This window comes from Malaclemys terrapin, chromosome 3 (assembly GCF_027887155.1).
Source record: "Malaclemys terrapin pileata isolate rMalTer1 chromosome 3, rMalTer1.hap1, whole genome shotgun sequence".
Lineage (NCBI taxonomy): Eukaryota > Metazoa > Chordata > Testudines > Emydidae > Malaclemys > Malaclemys terrapin.
Genome location: NC_071507.1, coordinates 104,550,826 through 104,575,359, shown reverse-complemented (window position 1 = coordinate 104,575,359; position 24,534 = coordinate 104,550,826). Strand labels below are relative to the sequence as shown.

The window sequence follows — 24,534 nt, the reverse complement described above, 5'->3', positions numbered from 1 at the left end:
AAAGCAATGCCTAAAATGCCAACCTCAGCATTTTTAACTTCTTCAGAAATATTCTTCTCTGTGAGGAGAGAGCTTCCGTCACAATGTAACTGCAGCCTAAACTCTGAGGAAAGTAAAGATGGGGGGAGCGCCCGCAATTCAATATATTACAACCCATCCATCAACCACTCCTATAAAGCTCTTTTGTTCTAAGTTCATGGTTAGAAACCCAAGGTCAAGAGTGATCTTGCAAAATGCAAATCATAAAAATTGATCCAGACTTTCACCCCCTTCCCTTCTTGGGAAACACACAACTCTTCACAAAGAGATATTTTAGCAGGACTACCTACTGCAGTGCCAAATGCATATATAAAGGGACACTATTAACTTAAAAACCATATTGTAAGATGTTACTTTAGTATTTTCTAATAACTTAGATGACTGAAATAAATCTTAAAAATGTAATTCAGTTCCAAACCTATGCTTTTTTTTTTTTTTTTTGCTTTCAGGTTTCAACAATGACAGGCAAAGTTAGTTTCATTTGCAGGTTTCTTACTACTGCAATGTTTGGACGGCAAATGCTGCAAGGGAATGTTTGTTGGTTTGAAAACAAATGTTTCCACTGGAATAAAAACAAATGGAAACATTTCTACTGATGTTCAGTTTTAAAAAATCTAAACTTTGGGTCAAATTTGAGTTGTCAGTGCCTTTAAGAAGAAAAAAAAATGTGGTGAATGTAAAGATAAGGCAGACAGATTTGACAGTAAAGTAAATAGAACTTTAAAATATTTCACAAGCCTAAATACTTTCCTCAGATATGCAACAGAAAAATAACTTGAGTTCATTATATTTAAGGCAGATTTTTCAAGGAACATACAGATGAGATTCCACAGCAAAAATCACCACCAAAGAGGCGTCAAATACCTGAAATTATCACAAAAACAACAAGGAGTCTGGTGGCACCTTAAAGACTAACAGATTTATTTGGGCATAAGCTTTCGTGAGTTAAAACCTCACTTCTTCGGATGCATCGTTATCCAAGAGCATATTTCCCATAGGTGCTATAGCCCATCTAGGTATGCTGTGCAAAGATACTGTCAGGTATCACAGTAAAGAGAAACTCCATCCTGGAACACAATTAGTTTTCTTCATTTTAGGATGATTTGGTAAGTTACTGTGTGAAACTGCTTTGAATCAACACCTCAAAACTTTATTCCACAAATTTACATATAACATCTTCCAATCCCTTTGAGAACTTTACATACAGTTCCTTACAAACTGCCAGTTTGGCTTTATCAATGTGAAACTGGATGTTTTTGCTGGAGTTTATGAACTTTCCTTGGAAAGACTTAGGCAACAGTTTGCCATCCATGTGTTTAAGCAAGAAGTCATGTTGAATACTGGATACTTTTCCAGTCTACTAAAAATATTTTTAAACATTTTACCTCATTATTATTACCAATCTTTAAATCACAATCTCCATTTAAAGCATAATTATGAAAATGAGATATGAGAAAATGAGTTGGGAAACACTGCCAAAGATTTGTAGGAGGGTGATTATTTAGAAGTGTCTAAATTAAATGGAAATCAGGATGCTGGGGGAAGAGAATATTTCACTGGATGGGTGGATATTGTGGATGAGAGGAGAGGGGTCATGCTTCTTAAGTTTCTGATTGGACCTCACTTGCTTGTTCTCAGTGCGAAGAGAAATAGTTTATATGTCATCCTTCCTTTCTACAAAACTTAAAGTTCCATGGGGGTGGGCAAGAAACTACAGGGGAAAGAGTGTTCTATTATTTTAACCAGAGATCTACTTAGGATTTCTCATCAGAGCTATAGAATTGGTTGTCCCTCTTGCAGGGGACAGTTTTTGTGTTCAACCCATCTCCAACCATCCTCTCCTGAGCATTCAGGCTAGCAGAGACATCTCGGATAGCCACTTCAGGGTTTCCAAGAAGGCTATGTAACACTGCAGTCTCGTGTCTGGAGGTATTGGGTCTTTTGATTGAGTCAGCTGAAGCTCTTCCAAAGAAGGGCCTGATACCATGTGACTTCAAGGGAGCAGTTACTTGGTCTTTGGTCCTGACTTGTCAATGATAACATCATCATCAGCCCCTTTCCCTTTAGAGCAAGAGGTGGTGAGGCAACCCAGATATCATATAGAGTTCCTTAATCCCTCTCAATCAGGTTGTTCACCTTGGGTATGGTACAGAGGTGGCAATGATCTCCTTGAATGATTTTCTAGTGGAGGACAGTAGCCAAGTGTTCATATTTTCATAGATTATAAAGCCAGAAGGGACCATTGCAATCATCTTGTCTGACCTACTGCATAACACAGGCCATAGGACTTTCCCAGATTAATTCCTGTTTGAACTACAGCAGACAGTTTAGCAAAACATCTAATCTTTATTTTAAAATTGCCAGTGATGGAGAATCCATCACAACCCTTGGTAAGTGGCTGCAAGTTAGCTACTCTAACTGTTAAATATTTGTCTAGCTTCTGTCTCCAGCCATCAGATTGTTATAGCTTTGTCTGCTACATTAGAGTCCTTTATTATCAAAATTTTTGTTCCCCATGTAGGCACTGTATCTTTCTGTTCTATCAGACTTTAATGCCATTGACCACAAGATTCTGTTGACTTGTCTATGGATCCTGGGTGGATGGGGCAGTGCTTGAGTGGTTCCTCTCCTTCTTTTATAAAGGTTCCAACATCTGGTGATTGGTAATTGTTCATTCAACCACAGATTTCCACCAGGCAAGATTGCACAGGGTTCTAGTCAACCAAACTCATGGGGGGGAGAGAGAGAGAGAGAGAGTGTGTATGAGTTAGTGTGCGTGTCTCACTCCTGGAGGAGATAGCAAGGTTACCTAGACTGTGATGCCATCACTATATAGAAGGCACACAGCTGTGCCTTTATCATAAAGCCCAGTGTGGTATCTTTGCACTCCAGTGCTTGGCTGAGAGATGGTAGAAGGGGCTTGGGCGAGTACAAACTGGCTGAGACTCAGACAAGATGAGCATACTGGATGGTTGAGGAAGCATCTACAAAAAGTACAGCAACCAAACCTATAATTGAGAGGCTGTATCCACTCTTTATCAAGGGACTTTTCAGTTTAAGAGTACTTCTTGAGCACTCCACTGCTCTTGGTGTAAGGACTATTCCAACTTTTACTCTAGGGAATGATGCTGGGCTACACATATGCTTCCAACATGATTTTAGGATTGAGACTAGTTAATTGACACTTTTTTTTTAATTTAACTCAGGGCTTGGCTACACTTGCGAGTTAGAGTGCATTAAAGCAGCCCCAGGCGCCCTAGCTCACTACTCGTCCACACTGACAAGGCACGTAGAGTGCTCTGACTCCAGGGCTAGAGCGCTCCTGCTAGTCTACCTCGGTGAGAAGATTAACGCTTGGTGTGCATTGGCTGAAACACCCGGGCATCAGTGTGAACGAGGTGTTGCATTACTGCGCTCTGATGAGCCTCCGGAAATGTCCCATAATCCCTTTAAGTCAAGTGGCCACTCTTGTCATTGTTTTGTAATCACTGCAGGAATGTGGATATGCCATGGCAGCGCTGTGAATTGCCAAGTGTAGCCAAAGCCAGAGAGAGGTGGCCGGGGGGGGAGGGGAAGGTGTCTGCTGCTGTCTGAACTTACAAGACAGCATGCTGACATGCTCCCAGCCCCCCCCAAAACCCACTCTCTCTCTCCCCACATACACACAACACACTCCTTGTCACACTCCACCCCACCCCATTTGAAAAGCATGTTACAGCCACTTGCATGCTGGGATAGCTACCACAATGCACTGCTCTCTGTGGCCATTGCAACAGCTGCTAATGTGGCCACACCAGTGCGCTTGCAGCTGTCAGTGTGGACAGACTTCAGCACTTTCCCTATTGCGCTCTACACAGGCAGGTTTAACTCAAAGCGCCCTACATCTGCAAGTGTAGCCAGGCCCTCAATCATGAATTTTTGCACATATGCCCAGAGCCCAGTGCAACTGGGCCTATTAGAAAGACAGAAACTGACCTCAGTTCAAATCCTCACTTTCCTACCAGTGGCAGTTAATAGTGAGTGCGAGCAAGGAAACTGTTTTTAATACTTCCAGTCTTAGTTCCCTTAGACTTTACTACACTGGATCCATAAACAAAACAGATCAGACATTTTTCTCTCTCTGACTTGCTACTGGCTGTTGGCTCTCTCAGGCAGCAAAAAAGTTTCAGAAACCAAACAAATTATACCAATAGAATGACCAATAGGGAAAGAACCTGTATTTTATGTGTGGGGAACAAGGGAAGGGAGGAGAAAACCTGCTCCTTTGGGGCAGGTAGGTCATAAAAATATGACACAAAAGAGCTGTCCCTCACATATTGTATTTATGCTTTTCAAAGGGGACTGAACATAACATCACAGGTCAACATTCAGGCCAAACTCAGCTAGGAGTGGGAGCAAGGAGAATAAATATTCCAGATAGCGTCTATCTTCATTACCATCATCCAGACCCCATGCCCCTGCAATGCATGTAGAACAAATGGATGATTTAATGAAAAGCCAGACTAAGACACACTGAAGGTGCTATACAAGTTAAATTCTAACTTTAAGTGTTAACCTTATCCTTAGCCCAGTAGACTGTCCATTACCTTCTCTCTCCTCCTTCTATCCTCTCTCAAACCTGCTTCTTCTAGGAAAGCTTCCTATTCCTATCTGTTCAGCAATGATCTCCCCAAACCATCCTTTACCTGAATTGTCATCCTGTGTTTTGTCTTGTCTGTGTAATATTGCAAGCTCTTTGGGAGCAAAGACAGTGTCTTGGGCTTAGTACATTTCTCTGTACATATACAGTACTGAATAAGTTCTTCATAATGATATAAAAAGACACCAGTGGTCAAAAGCAAGCAAAATTTTTATTCATTGTTCTTTTAGGACAAGCAACCCTAATCTTCAGATTGTCAATTGAAAACTAGACTTAAACCAATATACAAGTAGGTGAATTGCTTTAGTGCCCTTTTGGTGAACGTTTGGAGGAGTAGGAGTGCACGCAATGGCTTGTGCTCCTCTGTCATCTATTATGGCTCTGCTTTTAATGCTCTTACACATTAAGGCAAATAGGGGAGATACAAGAACAGCAATAATAAATGCACAGTCTATTTGCATTTGTTTTAACACTGCTAGGACCATGGGAAAACAAACTTGCAGCGCTAATCCTCAACCAGGTCTGGCCAGCACTGATGTAAGATATAGGCAATGTTACACAAGGGTTTTGGTAAGTTCATTAACAGGAGGTACTCCTTCAGTGAAAGTAGAAATTCTGCATAAGCATATACATTGCTGTGTTACAGAAGCATTTATCAAAGGACATTTACTGTCCTGGATCAGATACAGATGTGGCCTGACACACCTGCAGCCTGAAGGGGGCAGAGAGCCCACCCTGACTGTTCCCTGTGGGCTGTACACTGTCAAAACCTGCCTGACAGGCTGTTCGTGTGCTAATTAGTCTGATGCTAATATCTTCAGAGGTAGTTAGGGGTGTTGGTCCTGTGAAGATCTGCTGCTATACCTGTACCTTATCTTTAATCTGTGTGTGTATTTTGTACACAACCATTATTCTATTTCCCCACCCTCTCCCTTCTTCTATAGTTAGTATGCAGTCTTGCAACCTGTCTTCCACTACAGGCAGAAGTGTGTGTGTATTTATAATTTGCATGCAAAGGTTAATGGATAGACACCCCTCTTTTTTAAAACCTAGAATCTAGCAAGACAAAAAATAGACAAGAAATAGGCAGAAGTTTAAAAAAAAAAAAAGCTTTTCAGAAATAACAATACAGTACATTTGACAAGTCTGTGTAATCCCATAATTTTATGAGTGTTACTTTTGTCCCTCCCCTTATTGTTTATAAAACCCACTTATTATTTCTTGTCCTATATTTAAACTGAAAGACAGGGACAGGGATTATATTTTACTCTGTTTCTACAATGCCTAGAATACACCTGTCTGCAATACACATAACAAATGGTATAAAATACTTTGTAATGACTTATATAAATAATCCAATAAAGTATGTAACAATAGTATCAGTTAACCTACAACTCATGAGCTTCATGTGTGTTTTTGGTATCAAAAATGCCTGGGCTGTCTGTTGGGAAATATTTTCAGTGTCAAATATATACTTTTTTGGGAAGCAAAACATTAAGTCATAACCCAATCACCCTCACAGTAAAGTGGAGGGGAGTCGGAAGAGAGAGGTATTTTACTTTGTGATAAATTCAGACTATATAGAAGAAAGGATACCTCAGCATACTCGAACCTTGCTAAAACAACTTTTTGTAGTGCTAACGAGGCCAATTCAATCATGGTGGATGTGGCCCATTGACAGAGCCAGAAGGGTACCCAGAAGTTACCTACTACAGGACAGGCCCAACAAAGAAAGTAACAGAACACCACTTGCCATCACCTGCAGCCCCCAACTAAAACCTCTATAGCGCATCATCAAGGATCTACAACCTATCCTGAAGGACAATCCCTCACTCTCACAGACCTTGGGAGACAGACCAGTCCTCGCTTACAGACAGCCACCCAACCTGAAGCAAATACTCACCAGCAGCTACACACCACACAACAAAAACACTAACCCAGGAACCTATCCCTGCAACAAACCCTGTTGCCAACTCTGTCCACATATCTATTCAAGGGACACCATCATAGGACCTAACCACATCAGCCACACCATCAGGGGCTTGTTCACCTGCACATCTACCAATGTGATATAAGCCATCATGTGCCAGCAATGCCCCTCTGCCATGTACATTGGCCAAACCGGACAGTCTCTACGCAAAAGAATAAATGGACATAAATATCAAGAATTGTAACATTCAAAAACCAGTAGGAGAACACTTCAATCACCCTGGACACTCAATAACAGACTTAAAAGTGGCCATTCTTCAACAACAAAAAATTCAAAAACAGACTTCAAGGAGAAACTGCAGAACTGGAATTAATTTGCAAACTTGACACCATCAAATTAGGCCTGAATAAAGACTGGGAGTGGCTGGGTCACTACAAAAAATAATTATCCCTTTGTTGATACTCACACCTTCTTGTCAACTGTAGAGACTGGGCCACATCCACCCTAATTGAATTAGCCTCGTTAGCACTGACCTCCCACTTGGTAAGGCAACTCCAATCTTTTTATGTGCTGTATATTTATACCTGTTTACTGTATTTTTCATTCCGTGCATCTGATGAAGTGGTTTATAGCCCACGAAAGCTTATGCCCAAAAAAATTTGTTAGTCTCTAAGGTGCAACAAGGACTCCTCGTTGTTTTTGCTGATACAGACTAACACGGCCACCCCTCTGAAACCTGTCAAACCTTGCTATTTCTAAACCCCTTTTGCATTAAGCGCTGAGTGCTACAACTAGTTGAAAAATGCATCCTGTTTTTCATTTTTTTTTTTTTTTTTTTGCAAAAAGCCTGCCCCATTCTTGTTGAAGAAAAATTCACAATTAAAAGTTTCTCAAGCACCTCTAATGAGCACATGGTTAATTGTACATTTTAAGGTTTATTTCTTAATATTTCCATTTGCGAAACATCAGTTTTATCAACCTCCACTTAGATTTTCAAAGTGTTAAAATATATTCAGCTATTCAGTATCATCTGTGTAAATTAGGAAGAGAAGGGCTGCACAGTTGATTTAGGTCCTTTTCTTCCACCATACAACAGGAACAAAAGGTGTAACTAGGAGGTAGCCTACTGAGCAGTCTTCTCAAGTCCTGCTGGGCTTCCTCTAAACAGAGTGCATCTGTTGCCGGAAGGCAACCCTAGCCAAAGCGGAAAACATGAGGCAGATGTCAGATTGCTGTTAGGTGGCAAGGCTTGCTTTCTTATTTAAACAAACCAACAAGAAAGCTCATCAGTACAATGTAACCAGGCTCGGAATGATTAAATTTAAATCAGCAAATGGAAGTAATAATTCTTTCTTCACTCAAACACTGATACAAAAATGCTACCATGGCTTAAGTTTAGATTAAGAAAGGGAAAGAGTTAAAAACCATGATATGTTGTTATTTGAAAGCATCTGGTGAACTGTCTTGCTTTCATTTTCTATCTAGCAATCAAAATAGAAGAAATATTTCTGAATATATTTGGAATCTCAACTTCTACTCTGAATTAAGTCGGTAGCTAGAATTTTTTATTTACTGCTTGAACAAAAATGTAATAGTCTAATTTTCAAGCATTCTGAGCAACCACATGCTTTAGCGAGAGTCCTTGGTACTCAGAAATTCTGAAAATCAGGACATAACTGATTAACTTTTTTTTTTTATTGGCGACAAACATATTTATATTACCTATCAATACAAGTAAATAAATAAATAAATTAATAAACCTTCCAAGCCTAAATATAACCTACTGTAAACTGAAAAAGACAGGCAAAAGAGTTCCATTAAAATATATTCATTAACAAATCTACCAGTTGTCAAGATGTTAGCCTTCAATTTAAAATCCTGTGGACTTGCTACTGAAGTATATAATGTCATTTATTTTGAAATTAAGAAACTAAGCCTACTAGAACTATAAAATATAATTTAGTTAAGAAGCTGAGGGAACCCTAGGCAACAGAGGAAAAGTGAAATGCATTCTATTGTATTTTTCACTTCAATTAAGTTTCTTTCGGTTATATCATTGTGGTTTAATTTAAATGGAGTTGTTCTTGATTCACACCAATACAACTGAGCAAAATATGGCTTGTGTTTAAAATACGAAAAAAATAAGATTTCTCCCACAAAAAATATAAAGTTATTCTGCAGGAGGTTTTGATGCATTTCCATAAGCTACATTAGATATAGCTTCAATTTTGTTCCTGCACACAGATACACTTTATAATTAGAGTAATGTGCTGGTTGCCAGCTCTTGGATCAGTTGGAAAGCAAGGGGAGGAAACCCCAACAGGTTAATAGAGTAGCGTGTGTTCATTATTAGCAGGCCTTTGCAAGCCCTGCACTATTGGAGAGTCTTCTAAGAACTGACACTTACTTTAGGGAATGCTGACTCAGACAACCCATCAGACTGATTCACAGGCACAGGTGCATGTTTGGAATATGCATGACATCCTTCCATTTTTGTAAATGCTCGTGAAAGGTGCCAGATGGATAGCCCTGGAGACTGAAGTTTCCCATTTATCCAGAGAACAGGGTCAGCACAGGCAGTAGTAATCTTGCCAAAATGCCACAACCCTGATCTGGAAGGCCACTTAGAAATGCGAGGATGGTATGGGCTCATTCACCTATAGATCTTTCTGCTGAGGCTGCTAACAAAATTGCCAATTGTGTGGTGGTTTTTTGTGATGTGCAGACTTGCCCAATGGAAGTTGGACAGATCAATAAGCTTACTTTGCACAACAGGTTATAGAGTTTTTAATTTGAAATATTCAAAAAAGAGTGGTTCAGTTACTAACCCATAATCTTAAGTCTTCATATTCTAACTAACCAAAATTCTTATGAAATAACAAAATCTCAAATTAAATCAGTTTTGGTGCTTGGCTAGAATGAGTATCAAAGAAAAGTAGCACCACCACCCACAATTTGGCCTAATGTAACAAAAAAATACAACTCTCAGCTAACCCAAGGAGGGGGATGGGGGGGAGGAAGCTTGGAATTACAATAACCCCTCCCTCTCAAGTAAGACTACACTATATAATGTACAAACATCTTACAAAGTCCACCCATACTAGCCTATGTTTGACCCGCACGTACATAGGAATTTTCTGCAATCGCACAAGTGGTAAATTACTGACAATAGCCAATCAGTAAGGTTCATACCCAGCCTACACCCATGAATAATACTATAATTACCAGGTTGGTTTGATCTTTTCAACAAAATTCAGGATACGCTTTGATCATGTCTTGCTTATAGCTACTCCAGAACTAGAAAAGAAACTGGGACCTTAATGCATAATCACTGTGATTTTCAACACATTTTTCCAAGTCTCACGTTATTTCTCAACCCCTCCCTCTTGTACTGCACCTAAAGGGGTAGTCTAGTCAGGTTAGCGAATAAAAGGAAATTCAGCAAGTCAAGCAAAAAATTATTTTTTTCCTTGTGTCTCTGGAAGGTAATATTACCACAGAGGGATGTGCATTGGTTTCAAATATATTAAATAAAAAAATACATCCAGTGTTTGGTTTCACATTGTCATTGCACATTTAATTATGCTATGTTATTTGTTCTAGGTAACACTGAGTGTATTTACATATTCAAATAAATGGCAGCAGATACCAGAGGGAAGGGAAGTTTCCCCTTTCTTCTTGCAAACAAATTAATGAAACACAGAAATTGCCCTGCTGACCGAGGTCCATCAAGTCTAGTATCCTGTCTCCAACAGTGGCCAACGCCTAATACTTCAGAGAAAGATATAAGAATACCATAGTAGGCAGATGTGGGATAGCCTTGCCCCCATATAGGTCTCATTCTAAACACTAATGGTTAGAAATTGGTTTACACCTTGAAATCTGAGGTTTTTAGCAATTTCTGTGGCTTTCATTCTGTCTCCCCCCTAATGCCCCCCCCCGCAATAATTTTCCTGCAAGAACCTCACATTAGCTGTTCAGAAGAGAAGACCACAAGACTAAGATTACTAGCCCTCCCTTAACCAAACTGAGACTGGACCAACACTAACAGGAAAAGCCATTTTGATGGCACTATTATTGCATCTTATAATATCTGAATATTTGGGATGCAGCGGTAGGGTGGCTTCTTTAAAAAAAACTAGATATTTTGTAGTTTAATGCATTAACCATGTATCCTTAAAATGAGACTACCTCTTTTTTCCACAAAGGTGTTTCTAGAATGTTCAGTCAACCAGAGGATCTAAGGCAGTTAATTTATAGGTGCCATATAATAGATCTCTAAGAAATGTACAAAGCAGCTCCAGATTTGAGCCAAAGAGTGTCCAGTTTTCAAAACAGGGAGCCAAATCCTCATCAAATTGAATTCACCTGGAGTTCTGCCATTCAGTATGCCTATGGGAAATCCTATTCTAACTCAAGCTTTCTTTCTGCTCGGTTCAAATGAAATCTCCTCAGGGTCAGGTTGAATTTCCACAGATAATTAGTCTTGAAAAAAATAAATACGACAATGGTTAAACTGCTCCTAAGCAGCATTCTCCATAATTAAGAATGGGGTAAAAAACTCTTTACATTCCAAATTAACTCTCTATTTGTAGGGGAGTTTTGTTATAAATTATTTAACATCTGAACTTTGCTCCTGGACCTTCAGGTTTCTCTTCTGTGAGCCCAGGAGGACTGTATGCTAGACTGTAGTCACAGCAGTCAGACTAGCATCTGTGGAAGCAGTATAGTACCCGAATGTGGTCCAAAAACACCATTAGAATGAAGTTTTTGATCCAGAGGGGAAGCCCCTCCTCAGTGAAGATTTCTGAACTGCACACTGCCCTCTGTTCAAACAGTGTTTATTACTAGGTGGCAGATATTTTATACAATCCTTCATTATACAAGAAGCTACTGTCAGACCAATAAATCAGTCAGTCAGTCCATCATCCTAAGCCCACTGCTGATGCTGTCCTGAGCAATGTTCACTTTGGTAGTTGGGGGCAGAGAACAGGTTTCCCTACGAATAAGCTGAATAAAGCTTCCTGTTCAGCTAAAGCAGGAAATGTGCTCCAGCACTGCCTTGTTCACAAAGAGTGGGAAATACTTACTAAACAAAATAGCAGGAGATGAAACCTAAACTCAACTGTGCTAATGAGTCTACAGTTCCCTTGTATCAGAAAAACAGAAAGCCAGACTTCTGCAAGGACTCTCTGTCTACCTCAGTTTACCTCTCTCTGATAAAAACAAACATGAACTTGCTAATAAGTGTGTGCGTATTATATATATACTTCTGTATGAACAATTTAGAAAGTATAAAATGATGCATTTCCTACATATTGTGCTATATCTTCAGGACTGATAGAGTTATGGATACAGGCCATGTCTACACTACAGGCGCTGCAGCAAAATAGCTATGGTGCTATAGCTCTGCCATTGTAGTGTCATAGCATAGACGCTGCCCAAGGTCAGAAGGGATTTCACCTCCCAAAGTGGTGGTAGCCAGGTTGATGGGAGCATTCTTCTATCCACCTGGAATCAGGGGTGACAATTTTTCACACTCCTGAGCACCATAGCTATGTTGACAACTTAAGTGTAGACCAGGCCCTAGAAAACACCAGTAGTTAAGTCCCCCCACACACCACAGGAGTCAGTTTCTTCTGCAGCAGCACAACGTGTAAAAAACAAATCCCACCCTAGTATGGGAGACATCTGACCCAGAAAATTTCACAAGGTTCATTTCATAGTATTTCCTTCCTAATATCGCCTTGAAGAAGCAGAAAGGGCCATGGAAGAGGCAAGAGTTGTGACCTCCCAGGCCTGTGAACAGTGTGATCCACAGAGAAGGAAAGCAGTGTTAATATTTGCATAGATATCGAATATCTACTCCCAGCCCCTACAACAAATACATGACCTGTCGGATCTCCAGAACAGGCTGATCAATGCTATGTAGCCAGGCTTATGTTCTACTTTGTGTGCTCCTCAGCCAAAAGCCACCTGATCAGAGGAGTTTTCTGATCAAAGTGGAAGCAGGACGGCCTGATGTCGAGAACTTCCTCTCATTGTTCCATCAATTGGGTACGCAGAATGAAAGATAGTAAAATAAACATGTAACTACCTTGTCTTCACTCTATTAAATCCTGGAGAGCGTCTTCAGACTAATTTTCTAAATGCAAAAGCTTATAATGCAGATTGTATGTACAAAATAATTAGAAGATTTATTCTATAAAACACTTGTAAGTCATACTTGTAACTAAATAGAATTGAAGCATCTAAACAGTCAAATTAGATTAAGCAATCTATCTGGTAAAATCCAGGAATTCACATTGGATGGATGCTTTAGGATTAAATTTTAAATGAGGGTTAATTGAGTCTGTAAATTTGCAGGAAAAAGCATGCTTTTAATCTGCATAAACACTCTTCTGTTTACATCACCATATTTACATATAGGATGAGACCCGGAGTGCTTCCTGAAAGGTGCTGAGTGCCCTTGACTCCCCTAAAAAGCAATGACATTTGAGGGTGCGTAGCACCTCACCTTATCAGGCCCCAAATGAGTAAAGAAAAGGATGCAATTCACTCAAGAGCCACTACTGTCATCTCATTAGTATTTGTCATTTTATGAGCAGTGGACAATCATTCCTAGTAGGCTCACACTTGCATTCACTCCCAGTCCCCATCTTAGCTGTGAAGTTTAAAATCTGAAATTTTCCCTTTTTTCACTGAAGTTTGCACAGTGCCTTGAAGATGAAAAGCTATATATAAGTGCTACTGTTGTTGTTATTATAACTAGTGTGTTTTACAAAGGCATACAACAATGAGGAAATTACATAAGCTTAATGAAAACCTGGGGGAGGAGGGGAAGAGGCTCTGCATGCTGCTCTTGCCCACAGGCACCACCACCCCGGGGCCAATGGGAGTGTGGAGCCGGTGCTCAGGGTAGGGACAGCACGTGGAGCCCCGTGGCCTCCACGCCTAGGAGCTGGACCTGCTGGCCGCTTCCGGGGCGCAGCGCGGTACCAGGACAGGTAGGGAGTAGCCTGCCTTAGACCTGCAGCACCGCCGCCCGGACTTTTAATGGCCCAGTTATCAGTGCTGACCGGAGCTGCCAGGATCTCTTTTTGACCAGGTATTCCAGTTGAAAACAGGACACCTGGCCACCCTAGACACGTGTATTCTTTACTGGTTTGAAAAGTCTAAACATCCTTCTGCATCCAGGGCACTCAGTGAATGTATTTTAATTAACACATTCTTTAAGCAGAACAGATTTTCTCCAAAATGAGCATTAGGGAGACCAAAGGTAGATAACTAAAAAGAACTAGCTGACAGTTTAAAACAAATTTTAAATTACTAATGCTATTAACACACAAAAGTACAGGATGTCATAGCAGCATTAAGGAACATATGGGCCTTACACTCAGTTATGTAGTCAGACAAACAAGCATACTGCATGGCTGTTTAGAGAATGACTAACTACCAAGATTCGAAGACAAAAGGGTTTGTTGTGGTTATGTTGCCTCCACTCCTGCCCCACCCTTGTGTGCACATATTGTTCTAAAATAAACTATAACCCATATTTAAAAACAAAAAAACAAACCTTAATATTCCTAAACAGAGTGAAAGCAGTTCCCTACATTCTGGGACCAGTCAGGAATGAGTAGTTTAGAGCAACCACTACTGGCTGCTTGACGAATACTGGCAAACTTTAAGGGAGTCCCATCCCTCTCTCTAGGCTGAAGGAATGCAAGTCATGATGATGATGGGATCCTCAATCCAAGGAGGGATTCTCTGGGCTCTAACAGGTACAAAGTAACTTTTGAAAGCTCCATAACACAAAAGTTAAACCAAAATACTGAACCACCAACTGCAATATTATTAATGAAAAGTCAATGCTTTTCAGCAATTTGTGCACCAAAACAACTATTGTTATTCATAACATTACTTTCCTTCTGCAAGCAATAAGGATCTGACAACTGAAAACAATGTTAATTGATTTACTCTCCTCTGTTCCTTCCCTTCAGCTAATAGTTTCTTATGTGAAGCTTTTATTGTGTAGGTATGTTATTCTGAAAAACAAATATTTGTGACACTGGTATACAAAACAAAACCAAACATAATTAAACTACTCTCTTTGTTTTGCAGATATTTCCTTCAATGCCAGCACCACAGGGTTAAACTTGCAGACAAGCCTTGACAGCTTCCATTATAGATGAGTTCATGATGTTAACTACTGTTGATCACCCCACTAAATCTCATTTTCAAGAATACAAGCAGAAGAAAGCATCTCACAAGAGAATTAACAGGTAACATTAAACTGCATATTAAAATGGTTAGTCTGAACAGCAGCCATAAAAAGTTGTTAGTTACCCAAAATAATCCACAGAAAAGTTGCTTCACAAAAGTCTTTTCAAAAATATTTTTTTAAATATAAACATAACTCACTATTAATTAAATACAGCTCAATAAACTACATAACTTTATTAATTAAATGAGGCTTTGTAAATTATGGAGGCATAAAGAAAAAGCAATGCAATTTGTCTACACTGGAGAGGCATCTCTAAAAGCATGAGGAAGGCAGAATAGAAGAAATATGTATAGTTCTGGAAACTTAAATACACAAAGACATTAAAATTAAATTTAATTGTCAAATTAAAAGGGAATTCAAAGAAAAAAATGAAAAATAATTCTTGAGTACTGTACTTTTCACATGGTGTAAGAAGTGAGGTTGGTTGGAATTACTCCATCTTTGGCCTACATTTTGGAGTGCCAGAACACGTGCCAATAGGGTGACTGACCAGATAGCAAGTGTCAAAAATCAGGACACTTTTTTTCAGGGGGTATAGTCACTATACAACACAAAGCCCCTAATGTTGAGATGCCTGGTCACCCTACAGGCCAAGAAACTACATCTATCAGGTGAGGCTTTGATGTACCCTTTTCTCTGTGTCAGTTGAAAAATGTAGTGATTATAGGAGTTTTCTGAGATATACAGAATCGTCTTCTTTCCACCAAATTGTGTGTGCATGCTTGGGAAAGCGAAGGTAATATCTGAAAGCAGATCTTCCACTCTTTTGTACTTAATGTAGTCTACACAAACTAAAATGTAATTCCCTTGGTACTTGTTTAGACAGCTTTTAGGTCCCTTCTCACAATGAATTGATTTGGTGACTAACAAAGATGGACCTAAACCAAAATCCAAATATGAGGGATTCAAAATCCAAGGCCAAATCTAAGTTTTGCAGCTTGAGCTCTATATTGAGTTATATGCAGACTAATCACAAATTTGAATTTATAAGAGAGTATCATATAAATGAAAGTCAAGTCAGAAGAACCATGGAACAGAGAAAAAGAATTAACAAAATGATTGGAAGAACTGAAGTATATACAAATTTTAAAATGTTAACTGAAGTATGCACAAGCAATCTGATGAATGGCTATGACTGAACTGGTTAAAAAAACAGCATAAACCAGACCAAAAAAAAAAAAAGTCTCATAGTTACTGTGCCATATTATAGCTGAAAACTAGTAGTGTTTAAAGTACTGACAAACAAACAAGTCCCTCACCCTGTACAGTCAGTTTACTGTCCTTTATCCTACAGCCTTGCTTTTCACTGAATCAAATCTGTGACAGGCAGAAAGACTGGAAAAAACCCTCCATGCTGAAAACTTCACTACCCTCAGCCAGCAGGAAATTCCAACTGCTCCATGCACAGGAGCCAAAAAGAGAACTACTGGAACGAAATGTGGAGCTTAGTGTGAAAACCGTGTCGTGATCCCTCTGAACTTCAGCTGAGAGACAGAGGGGAGATGATTATGTGAAGCAAGCTTGGCTAGAGTTTTGTATTTCAGTGAGAGTGGATGGCCAGGTTGGGGAATGTTTATTGGGCTCCAAATTATTAGAAATAAGAGCATTCAACATGTTTTTTTTAAAAAAAAAAAACATGAAGTAATAATCCCCTCAGGATGTTGAGGGGAGGAGGCAGGCAGGCACTGAGGACAGATCTACAAGGGAAAATGCAACACATGAATGTCGCTTACCTAATATGTTTTCTAATGTGATGCATTTTCCAATGTGTATATAGGTTTGTCGAGTTTCATATCATGTTAATACCAGTTAGACAGGACAAGCTGCCTTTTCAAATGTTTTCAGCTGGTCATAGCTAACAGCTAAACCACAACCATTTAACACGTTTTTAAACAACTGGCTTTAGCCACACCACGTTAACATGTTAGTTAACATACTCTTCCCAGCGCAAACAAGGCCTAAAACCCTAACCGTGCAAACTGCTCCATGCTAAATTTAGGGGGCTCCCTGCGGCGCAGGGGCCCGCCCATTTCGAGTAGCTTTCATGCTGCGAGTCGGCCTGATTAACAGCCTCAAAACAAACCATCAGCTCAGCCCTACGGATTCCCCGGCCCCGCCTAAGAGTTTGGCCGTATTGGCATCGATCAGGCACGCAGAGGTGGTGCGCGGGCTGGTACATTTCCCTGGCAGTTTTGCAAGGGCGGGACAGATTCCCCAGTGGAGGGGCCAGGCTCGGGAGAGCCACCAGTTTCGATGTGTCCCTTTCCCCCAGTTAACCCTGCAAAGCTGGGCAGGAGCCGAGCGCCTGCTCCCTTAAAGCCGGCCGGGTTCTTCCCTCACTCAGTCTGAGCTGGACGGACTAACTACGGGCACGGGAAAGACCTTAACCCGCCCTGTTCACGCACAGGTCTGCATCCCCCCGGTTCTTACTGCAAATACAGCTCGCTGGGCTCGGGCCAGCTCCAGCCGGGGACGGGCCGGGTGGCGAGCCCGGCCCCCGCAGCGAGCCACCCCAAAGCGGGCGCGAAGAAGTTGGCAGCAACTCACGGATTTTAACTCGGCGGTGGTCGAGGCGGGCGCTCAGAGCGCGCAGGGAGCCCAGGCGGCGCTGGAGCCGGGCGCTGCGTCGACACAGGGCGTCCGCTTGGCTCTGGATCTCGCCGAAGATGTCGCTGGCGCAGCGGGAGAGGTCGGAGAGCTGCCAGAGCAGGGAGACCAGCGAGTGCGAGCTGACCTGCTCCAGCGAGCCGAACAGCAGCAGCCCCGCGCCGCGCCGGCGCCCGCCGCTCCCAGCCCCGCCGGCCGCCTGCGCTCGCTCTTTGTCCCCCGCTTTGGCTGGTCCCAGCAGAGCATCTCCTCCGGCATCTTCCAACCTGCACAGCTTCAGGGGCTCCACCGTCCTCAGCGGGAAAGGCATCTCCGGGGGTTACACTTCCCGGGAGCAAGAAATCCTCATTCAAAAACAAGAGCCACAAGAGTTCAGAGGGAAAACCGACAATCCACAAACTTTTCCCCACCCTCAACTCCGCAGAGAGATTACGGGGGGAAGAGACTTCACGCTGCACCCCGGGAGAAGCCCTGAAAGGAGCTCATGTGCGGGAGGTGCAGAGAGAAGTCCTGCTGGCCATGGGGCAGCAGGAGGCACATTGCACTCAGGGAGGCAGAGGGGAAAGAAGCTGGCTCAGTGGGAGGGGGAGGAGGAGAAGCGGTGAAGTTGTTTGCAGCGAGGAGACAGGAAAACAGCCGGAGTTTCTCCCCCCCAAAGTGGAGCTGGGGAGGAGGAAGCGGGGGGTGGGGGGGTTAGAGTGCCCTGGCTACAGCCACAAAGAAGGGAAACCAGGAAAAGAAAAGCGGAGGAGAGAAAGGGAAATAAAAAGCCCAACGCAGCCACCTGGGGCTCCCTGAGCTGCTACACTCACTCCTCTGAATCTCCACCCAAACGCCAAACCAAACCCGGAAAGCGAAAGTAGGAGGGGGAAAATAAACACGCACACCAACAAACCTGGGAAAAGAAAAAGAGGCCGCCGCCTACCTGTGGCTTCCCGAACTGGAGCCTCTGCCAGAGCCTCACCCCTGGCAGCCGGCTGGCAGCAAAGGTGAAAAGAAAGCCTGCCTCCACTCTGCCAGCCCCTCTGGGGACCAGCTAAAGTGGGATCATCTCTGCCTCACCCACCCCGTATCAGTCAGAACTTCACTTTCCCCTCTGGGAAGAACTACCCTCCTTTGTCTTCTCCTACCAACCAAAACTTGACTCTACCCACAGGGGTTTTCAACCTTTTTTTCATTTGCAAACTACTAAAAAAAATTGAATGGAAAGGCAGACCCCTTTGGAGATGTTAGGCATAGTCTGCAGCCCACAGGTTGAAAACCACTATTCCATGATAACAACAACCTTTCACACAAGGCCGTCTTTAGGAAGTGCGGGGCCCAATTCGAATACCCGGCGGCGGTCCGGGTCTTCGGCGGCAGGTCCTTCACTCGCTCCGGGTCTTCCGCAGCACCAAAGGACCCGCCGCCGAAATGCCGCTGAAGACCCGAACCACCGCTGGGTGAGTAAAAAAATTAAAAAGGCACCTAAGTTAGGTGCTCTTCTTTAGGGCGCGGGGCCTGCTTTCATGGACCCCTGAAACATAGTCTGCAGACACCCCATACACACGCAAGGAATCCATGGACCACTGGTTGAAAACCACTGCCCTAGAGAAAAATAGGAGTACTTGTGGCACCTTAGAGACTAACAAATTTATTTGAGCATATGCTTTCATGGGCTACAGCCCACTTCTTTGGATGCATAGAATGGAACATATATTGAGGAGATATAACATTTATTTGAGCATATGCTTTCATGGGCTACAGCCCACTTCTTTGGATGCATAGAATGGAACATATATTGAGGAGATATATATATATATATATCTCCTCAATATATGTTCCATTCTATGCATCCAAAGAAGTGGGCTGTAGCCCATGAAAGCATATGCTCAAATAAATTTGTTAGTCTCTAAGGTGCCACAAGTACTCCTGTTCTTTATGTAGATACAGACTAACACGGCTGCTACTCTGAAACCTGCCCTAGAGAGAAGCATAGGAGACCCTCACTGCATCTCAGCTCTCCCTCTTCCACCACTTTTCTTACACTACTAGACAGTACTCAAGAGCATTCAAGGCACAACCTCTTTTTAAACACACACACACACACACACACACACAAGTCAGAAGCCACACACTTAGCATATTTTAGTGATTGTTTTGTAATTAATGTATAGTGTAGGTTTTCAGATAAAAGTGACCCCTACACAGAAACAAAATCCAAATAAGCCAGCACAACATGCAAGGTTATAAACCAAATGAGTTACTTCTGTTCTGGGACCGCCTCTGTTCAATATCTTCATTAATGACTTAGATATTGGCATAGAAAGTACGCTTATTAAGTTTGCAGATGATACCAAACTGGGAGGGATTGGAACTCCTTTGGAGGACAGGGTCATAATTCAAAATGATCTGGACAAATTGGAGAAATGGTCTGAGGTAAACAGGATGAAGTTTAACAAAGACAAATGCAAAGTGCTCCACTTAGGAAGGAACAATCAGTTTCACACATACAGAATGGGAAGAGACTGTCTAGGAAGGAGTACGGCAGAAAGGGATCTAGGGGTTATAGTTGACCACAAGCTAAATATGAGTCAACAGTGTGATGCTGTTGCAAAAAAGCAAACGTGATTCTGGGATGTATTAACAGGTGTGTTGTGAGCAAGACACGAGAAGTCATTCTTCCGCTCTACTCTGTGCTGGTTAGGCCTCAACTGGAGTATTGTGTCCAGTTCTGGGCACCGCATTTCAAGAAAGATGTGGAGAAATTGGAGAGGGTCCAGAGAAGAGCAACAAGAATGATTAAAGGTCTTGAGAACATGACCTATGAAGGAAGGCTGAAAGAATTGGGTTTGTTTAGTTTGAAAAAGAGAAGACAGAGGGGACATGATAGCAGTTTTCAGGTATCTAAAAGGGTGTCATAAGGAGGAGGGAGAAAACTTGTTCACCTTAGCCTCTAAGGATAGAACAAGAAGCAATGGGCTTAAACTGCAGCAAGGGAGGTTTAGGTTGGACATTAGGAAAAAGTTCTTAACTGTCAGGGTGGTTAAACACTGGAATAAACTGCCTAGGGAGGTTGTGGAATCTCCATCTCTGGAGATATTTAAGAGTAGGTTAGATAAATGTCTATCAAGGATGGTCTAGACAGTATTTGGTCCTACCATGAGGGCAGGGGACTGGACTCAATGACCTCTCGAGGTCCCTTCCAGTCCTTGAATCTATGAAAATGCAGGCAGTGTTGTAGCCCTCTTGGTTCCAGGATATTAGAAAGGCAAGGAGGGTCAATTAAAGAAATTACCACCACCTCCTTGTCTCTCTTACTTCAATATGTAATGCTGGCATAGATGAAAACCACAACCTCCATCCTCACAGTTGTTCCTTCTCTGCAACCATATAGTATTCTGTTGGGGTGCTTTTAATCATGACTACTATACTGGGATATCCCCTATGGAACCAATTTAGCTTTGTGTTAGTGAATGGCAATGACTGCTGCTTAATTGGACGATTGTCCAATTTTTGCTGCATGTGTAGAGAAGAACAAAATCATAGACTGCTTGTGGAAAGGGAATCTGGGGGTGGGGAAATGGTAAATAGCTATTCTGCCCTCTTAACTGCAGCATAATTTGGTATCCAAGATACCTGAAATAGTAGAAACTCTCCCACTGCAGTTTTGGCATTAGCTATGCTATGAAATTTTATGAAAACTGGGTTAGTTGCATCAGTGGGGATATCTAGTTGAAGTTCTTACACAGAGGTTAGTGCTAATGGGAGGACACAGTCAATGGGAGTATAATAGGAGCAGTTGCTGAACTGCTGTGGGGTGTACAGAAGAGCGGAGATCTACAGGACCTGGCTATTATATTTCTGTGGATCATATTCATCTAGAAAAACCATCAGTCACTTGTGGTTCTGTCATTAGTATTGCCTTTAGCAGATGAAGAAGCTACAAAGATTTGAGAAAATGTAGTGGCAGACTTGGAAAAGTAGGATTCCCCTTCCATGTGTTTTTACTAACAAAAGGTAGCATATATGGCAATATTTAAAAACTCTTAGGCCCTAATCCTGCAAACACACCTGTACTAAACTTTATTACCATGAGTTGTTAATATCCAGGTAACGATAGTTAGCCAGGTATTAAAACTTCACCTTAAGCACTGTCTTTGTAATACAGAAGTTTCCAATAAATATTAAAATAAGATTAAGTAAAGATGAAATTGAGTGATTGAACAAAAATACAAGAATAAAAATGTTAGTGCTGTATTTTATAAGATTAAGGCATATTTTTAAATGGCTTTTTCTTTTAATTGGAATAGCCACTTAACTAGGACTATATAGCTTGTTCACCAGGATGTTTGAATTAAGAGAATTATAATTTTTATAATTTTTTTAGAAGACAATAAATGGGTATGTGTAGAAGATGGAATTAATGAGCCAAAGGGAACTTTAATATAGATTTTTTTTTAAAAGGGACTAGAGTTAGGTAAAGAATATGTGATGGTGTCTTCATTTTTTAAAATTATATCTGTTGAATACTGTGCTTTCCACAAAACCATGAAGACATACCTGCAACTTAAATTCCTTATATGAGATAATGACTATACTCCTTTTTATAATACTTGAAGTTTTAATAATAGATGGGTTAAATAAAAGTTAAGGATCTAACACTGACTTTCTTCTTACTAGAGAAGTTCAGATTTCAGCCCTGATCCTGCAAACCTTTTATGTATGTTCTTAGCTTTATACATATGAGTAGTTCCCAGAGGTGAAAATCAGCCGCTACAGTCTGGTACGACATACCGTCAAGAGCCAGTACTCTGTGCCAGACCAGACTAGCTTCCCCAGGCTGGCATTTTAAAGTGTCGGGGTTCCCTGCAGCGTTTGGAGCCCCAGGCCCTTTAAATAGCCTCCCGGTAGCCGGGCTCCTGCTGCTGTGGGGGGCCCATTAAAGCGCTGCCGTAGCCCTGCCGCCTACCCCGAGGCTCAGGCGATGATTTAAAGGGCTCGGGGATCCTGCTGCTGCGGGGAGCCCTGGCCCTTTAAAGTGCCCCCCCAAGCCCTGCTGCCGCTACCCCAGGGCTCAGGCAGCCGGGCTCGGGCAGCGATTTAAAGGGCCCGTTGCTCTGCTATGGTAGTGGCGGACAGAGCCCTGGGCCCTTTAAATCGCCCCCTAGCCTTGGGGCTCCCAGCCACCTCTGCAGCCAGTAGCTCTCGGGGCGTGATTTAAAGGCCCCAGGCTCCCAGCCGCAGCCTTTAAATCTTGATTTAAAAGCCCTACCTCTTCTGGTTGAGGCCACACCCCCGCTCAGGACTCCGGCGTACTGATAAGTCCTTTAAGTTACTTTTACCCCTGGTAGTTCCACCGAGTATGATTCAGGGAAAGGATAATATTTAATACAGAACCAGGGTTGGAAGAGCATTAATCATTAAACAAAACTAGGCCAAATGCTCAGCTGGTATCAAAGAGTGAAAGCCCACTGCAGTCTATAAAGTAGCCCTAATTCCACTAAGTGAGGCTCTGGTCCTGCATTTGCAGGCTGGAAATTTAACTTAAGTCTTAAAAAACCCCAAACTTTTTGGTGTGGGAATAATCCTCAGGCAAAATAAGAAATGGAAATGTCACTGGGAAGGGCTGTTATGGTCTCACTGTGTCTGCAAGACATCAGTTTCTGCCCACACAGAAGGAAGAGGTACAGGAAGGAAAAAACAACTTTAAAAACTTCCTTATGTGTAGAGAAGAACAAAATCCTAGACTGCTTGTGGAAAGGGAATCTGGGGGGAAAATGGAAAATAGCTATTCTGTCCTCTACATTCCCCTAGTAACTGCAGCATAATTTAGTATCCAAGATAACTGAAGTAGTAGAAACTCTCCCACTGTAGTTTTGGCATTAGCTATGCTATGAAATTTTATGAAAAAATCCCCACCAGTTGAAGAGCTAAAGCATTTATCATAATAAAGAGAACAAATTAAAATAGTTAAGTTAACTAGAAGAACAGATACAAACTTTGTTTTTCCACAAAAGGAATTTTATATTTTCACAAAAGGTACTTCTAGAAACACATGCATATAATCTTTCTCTTCTGAGAGTTTCTTGTTGGAAAACTTCTTACTTCCCCTTTTACCGCATTGAGAATGTGTTTTTATTTATTTGTAATTTTTTTGTTGTTGTTGCACAGCTCCCCCTTTCTGCTAGAACAAAGATAGCAAATTACACACATCAAATTAAGTGCCTAAATATGGGGAAAATGTAGGTATTTGCTATGGCCTGAGAAAGCTTGCCTGCTACATATCTCCTAATAATGAGAAATGGGGTAACAAACTGGGGAGCGGGAAACAGAATGGGAGTGGCAAAGACGACAAACAGAGGAAAAGGCAGTAGAAACTCTTAAGAATTTCAGGTCAATATCTATTTTATGTTAAAGTACTTGTCCTAAAATGTGGACTCACTGAGTACCATAACCATATGCTCCACACCTTTAAGCTACAAGTTCAATTACAATATTAGGGCTAAGTAACTTTAAAGGTCTATATCCACAAGTGGAAAACTACAAAGGCTTGTAGAATTTACTCATTGCTTATTGTAGGTGGAGCACTAAACTACTCTTTACTCACTTTAATCCAGTTGAGCTGGTAGTAGTAAATGGAGAGTCATGGCACAGAGGAAAGTATACTTATCCATCCATTAACCATTTGTCAGGATGAAATGAGGGCCTACAGATGAGCCTGGGACTAGTTACCTCAATCCCCAGGCAGACTAATTAACACAGCTGAGCTACAGCAGAACCGCCTGTTTGGCCAGCCAACCTGACTGGATGAGGGGAGCCAGCAGATCTGCTCTTTTAAGCTCAGCACCAGGTCACTGGCTGTGCAATGCTTATGTCTGCAGATGTGATTGCTTATGTGTCTGTCTTGTTCCTGTCCTGCCCCAGCTCTGTTCTTTGTCTGGTTCCTGACTAGTCCCTGACCTGAGCTCTGACCAGTAGGATGACTGTCACTGTTTTGATCACTAGTCCTGACCATCCATGCCCTAGTTGTTGATCATTACACATCTGGTCTTG

The 24,534-nt window shown here is 41.7% G+C and overlaps 1 protein-coding gene across 3 annotated transcripts in view; it reads right to left on the bottom strand.

The window, feature by feature from the left end:
• Positions 1-18,291, bottom strand: part of NHSL1 (NHS like 1) — a 236,325-nt gene extending 218,034 nt beyond the window's left edge. For all 3 annotated transcript variants that reach the window (XM_054022255.1, XM_054022256.1, XM_054022257.1), the window contains exon 1: positions 17,440-18,291. In XM_054022255.1, the coding sequence (XP_053878230.1) occupies positions 17,440-17,809 (370 nt within the window). In that variant the 5' untranslated portion in view covers positions 17,810-18,291. The remainder of the gene's footprint in view (positions 1-17,439) is intronic.
• Positions 18,292-24,534: the final 6,243 nt, after the last annotated feature.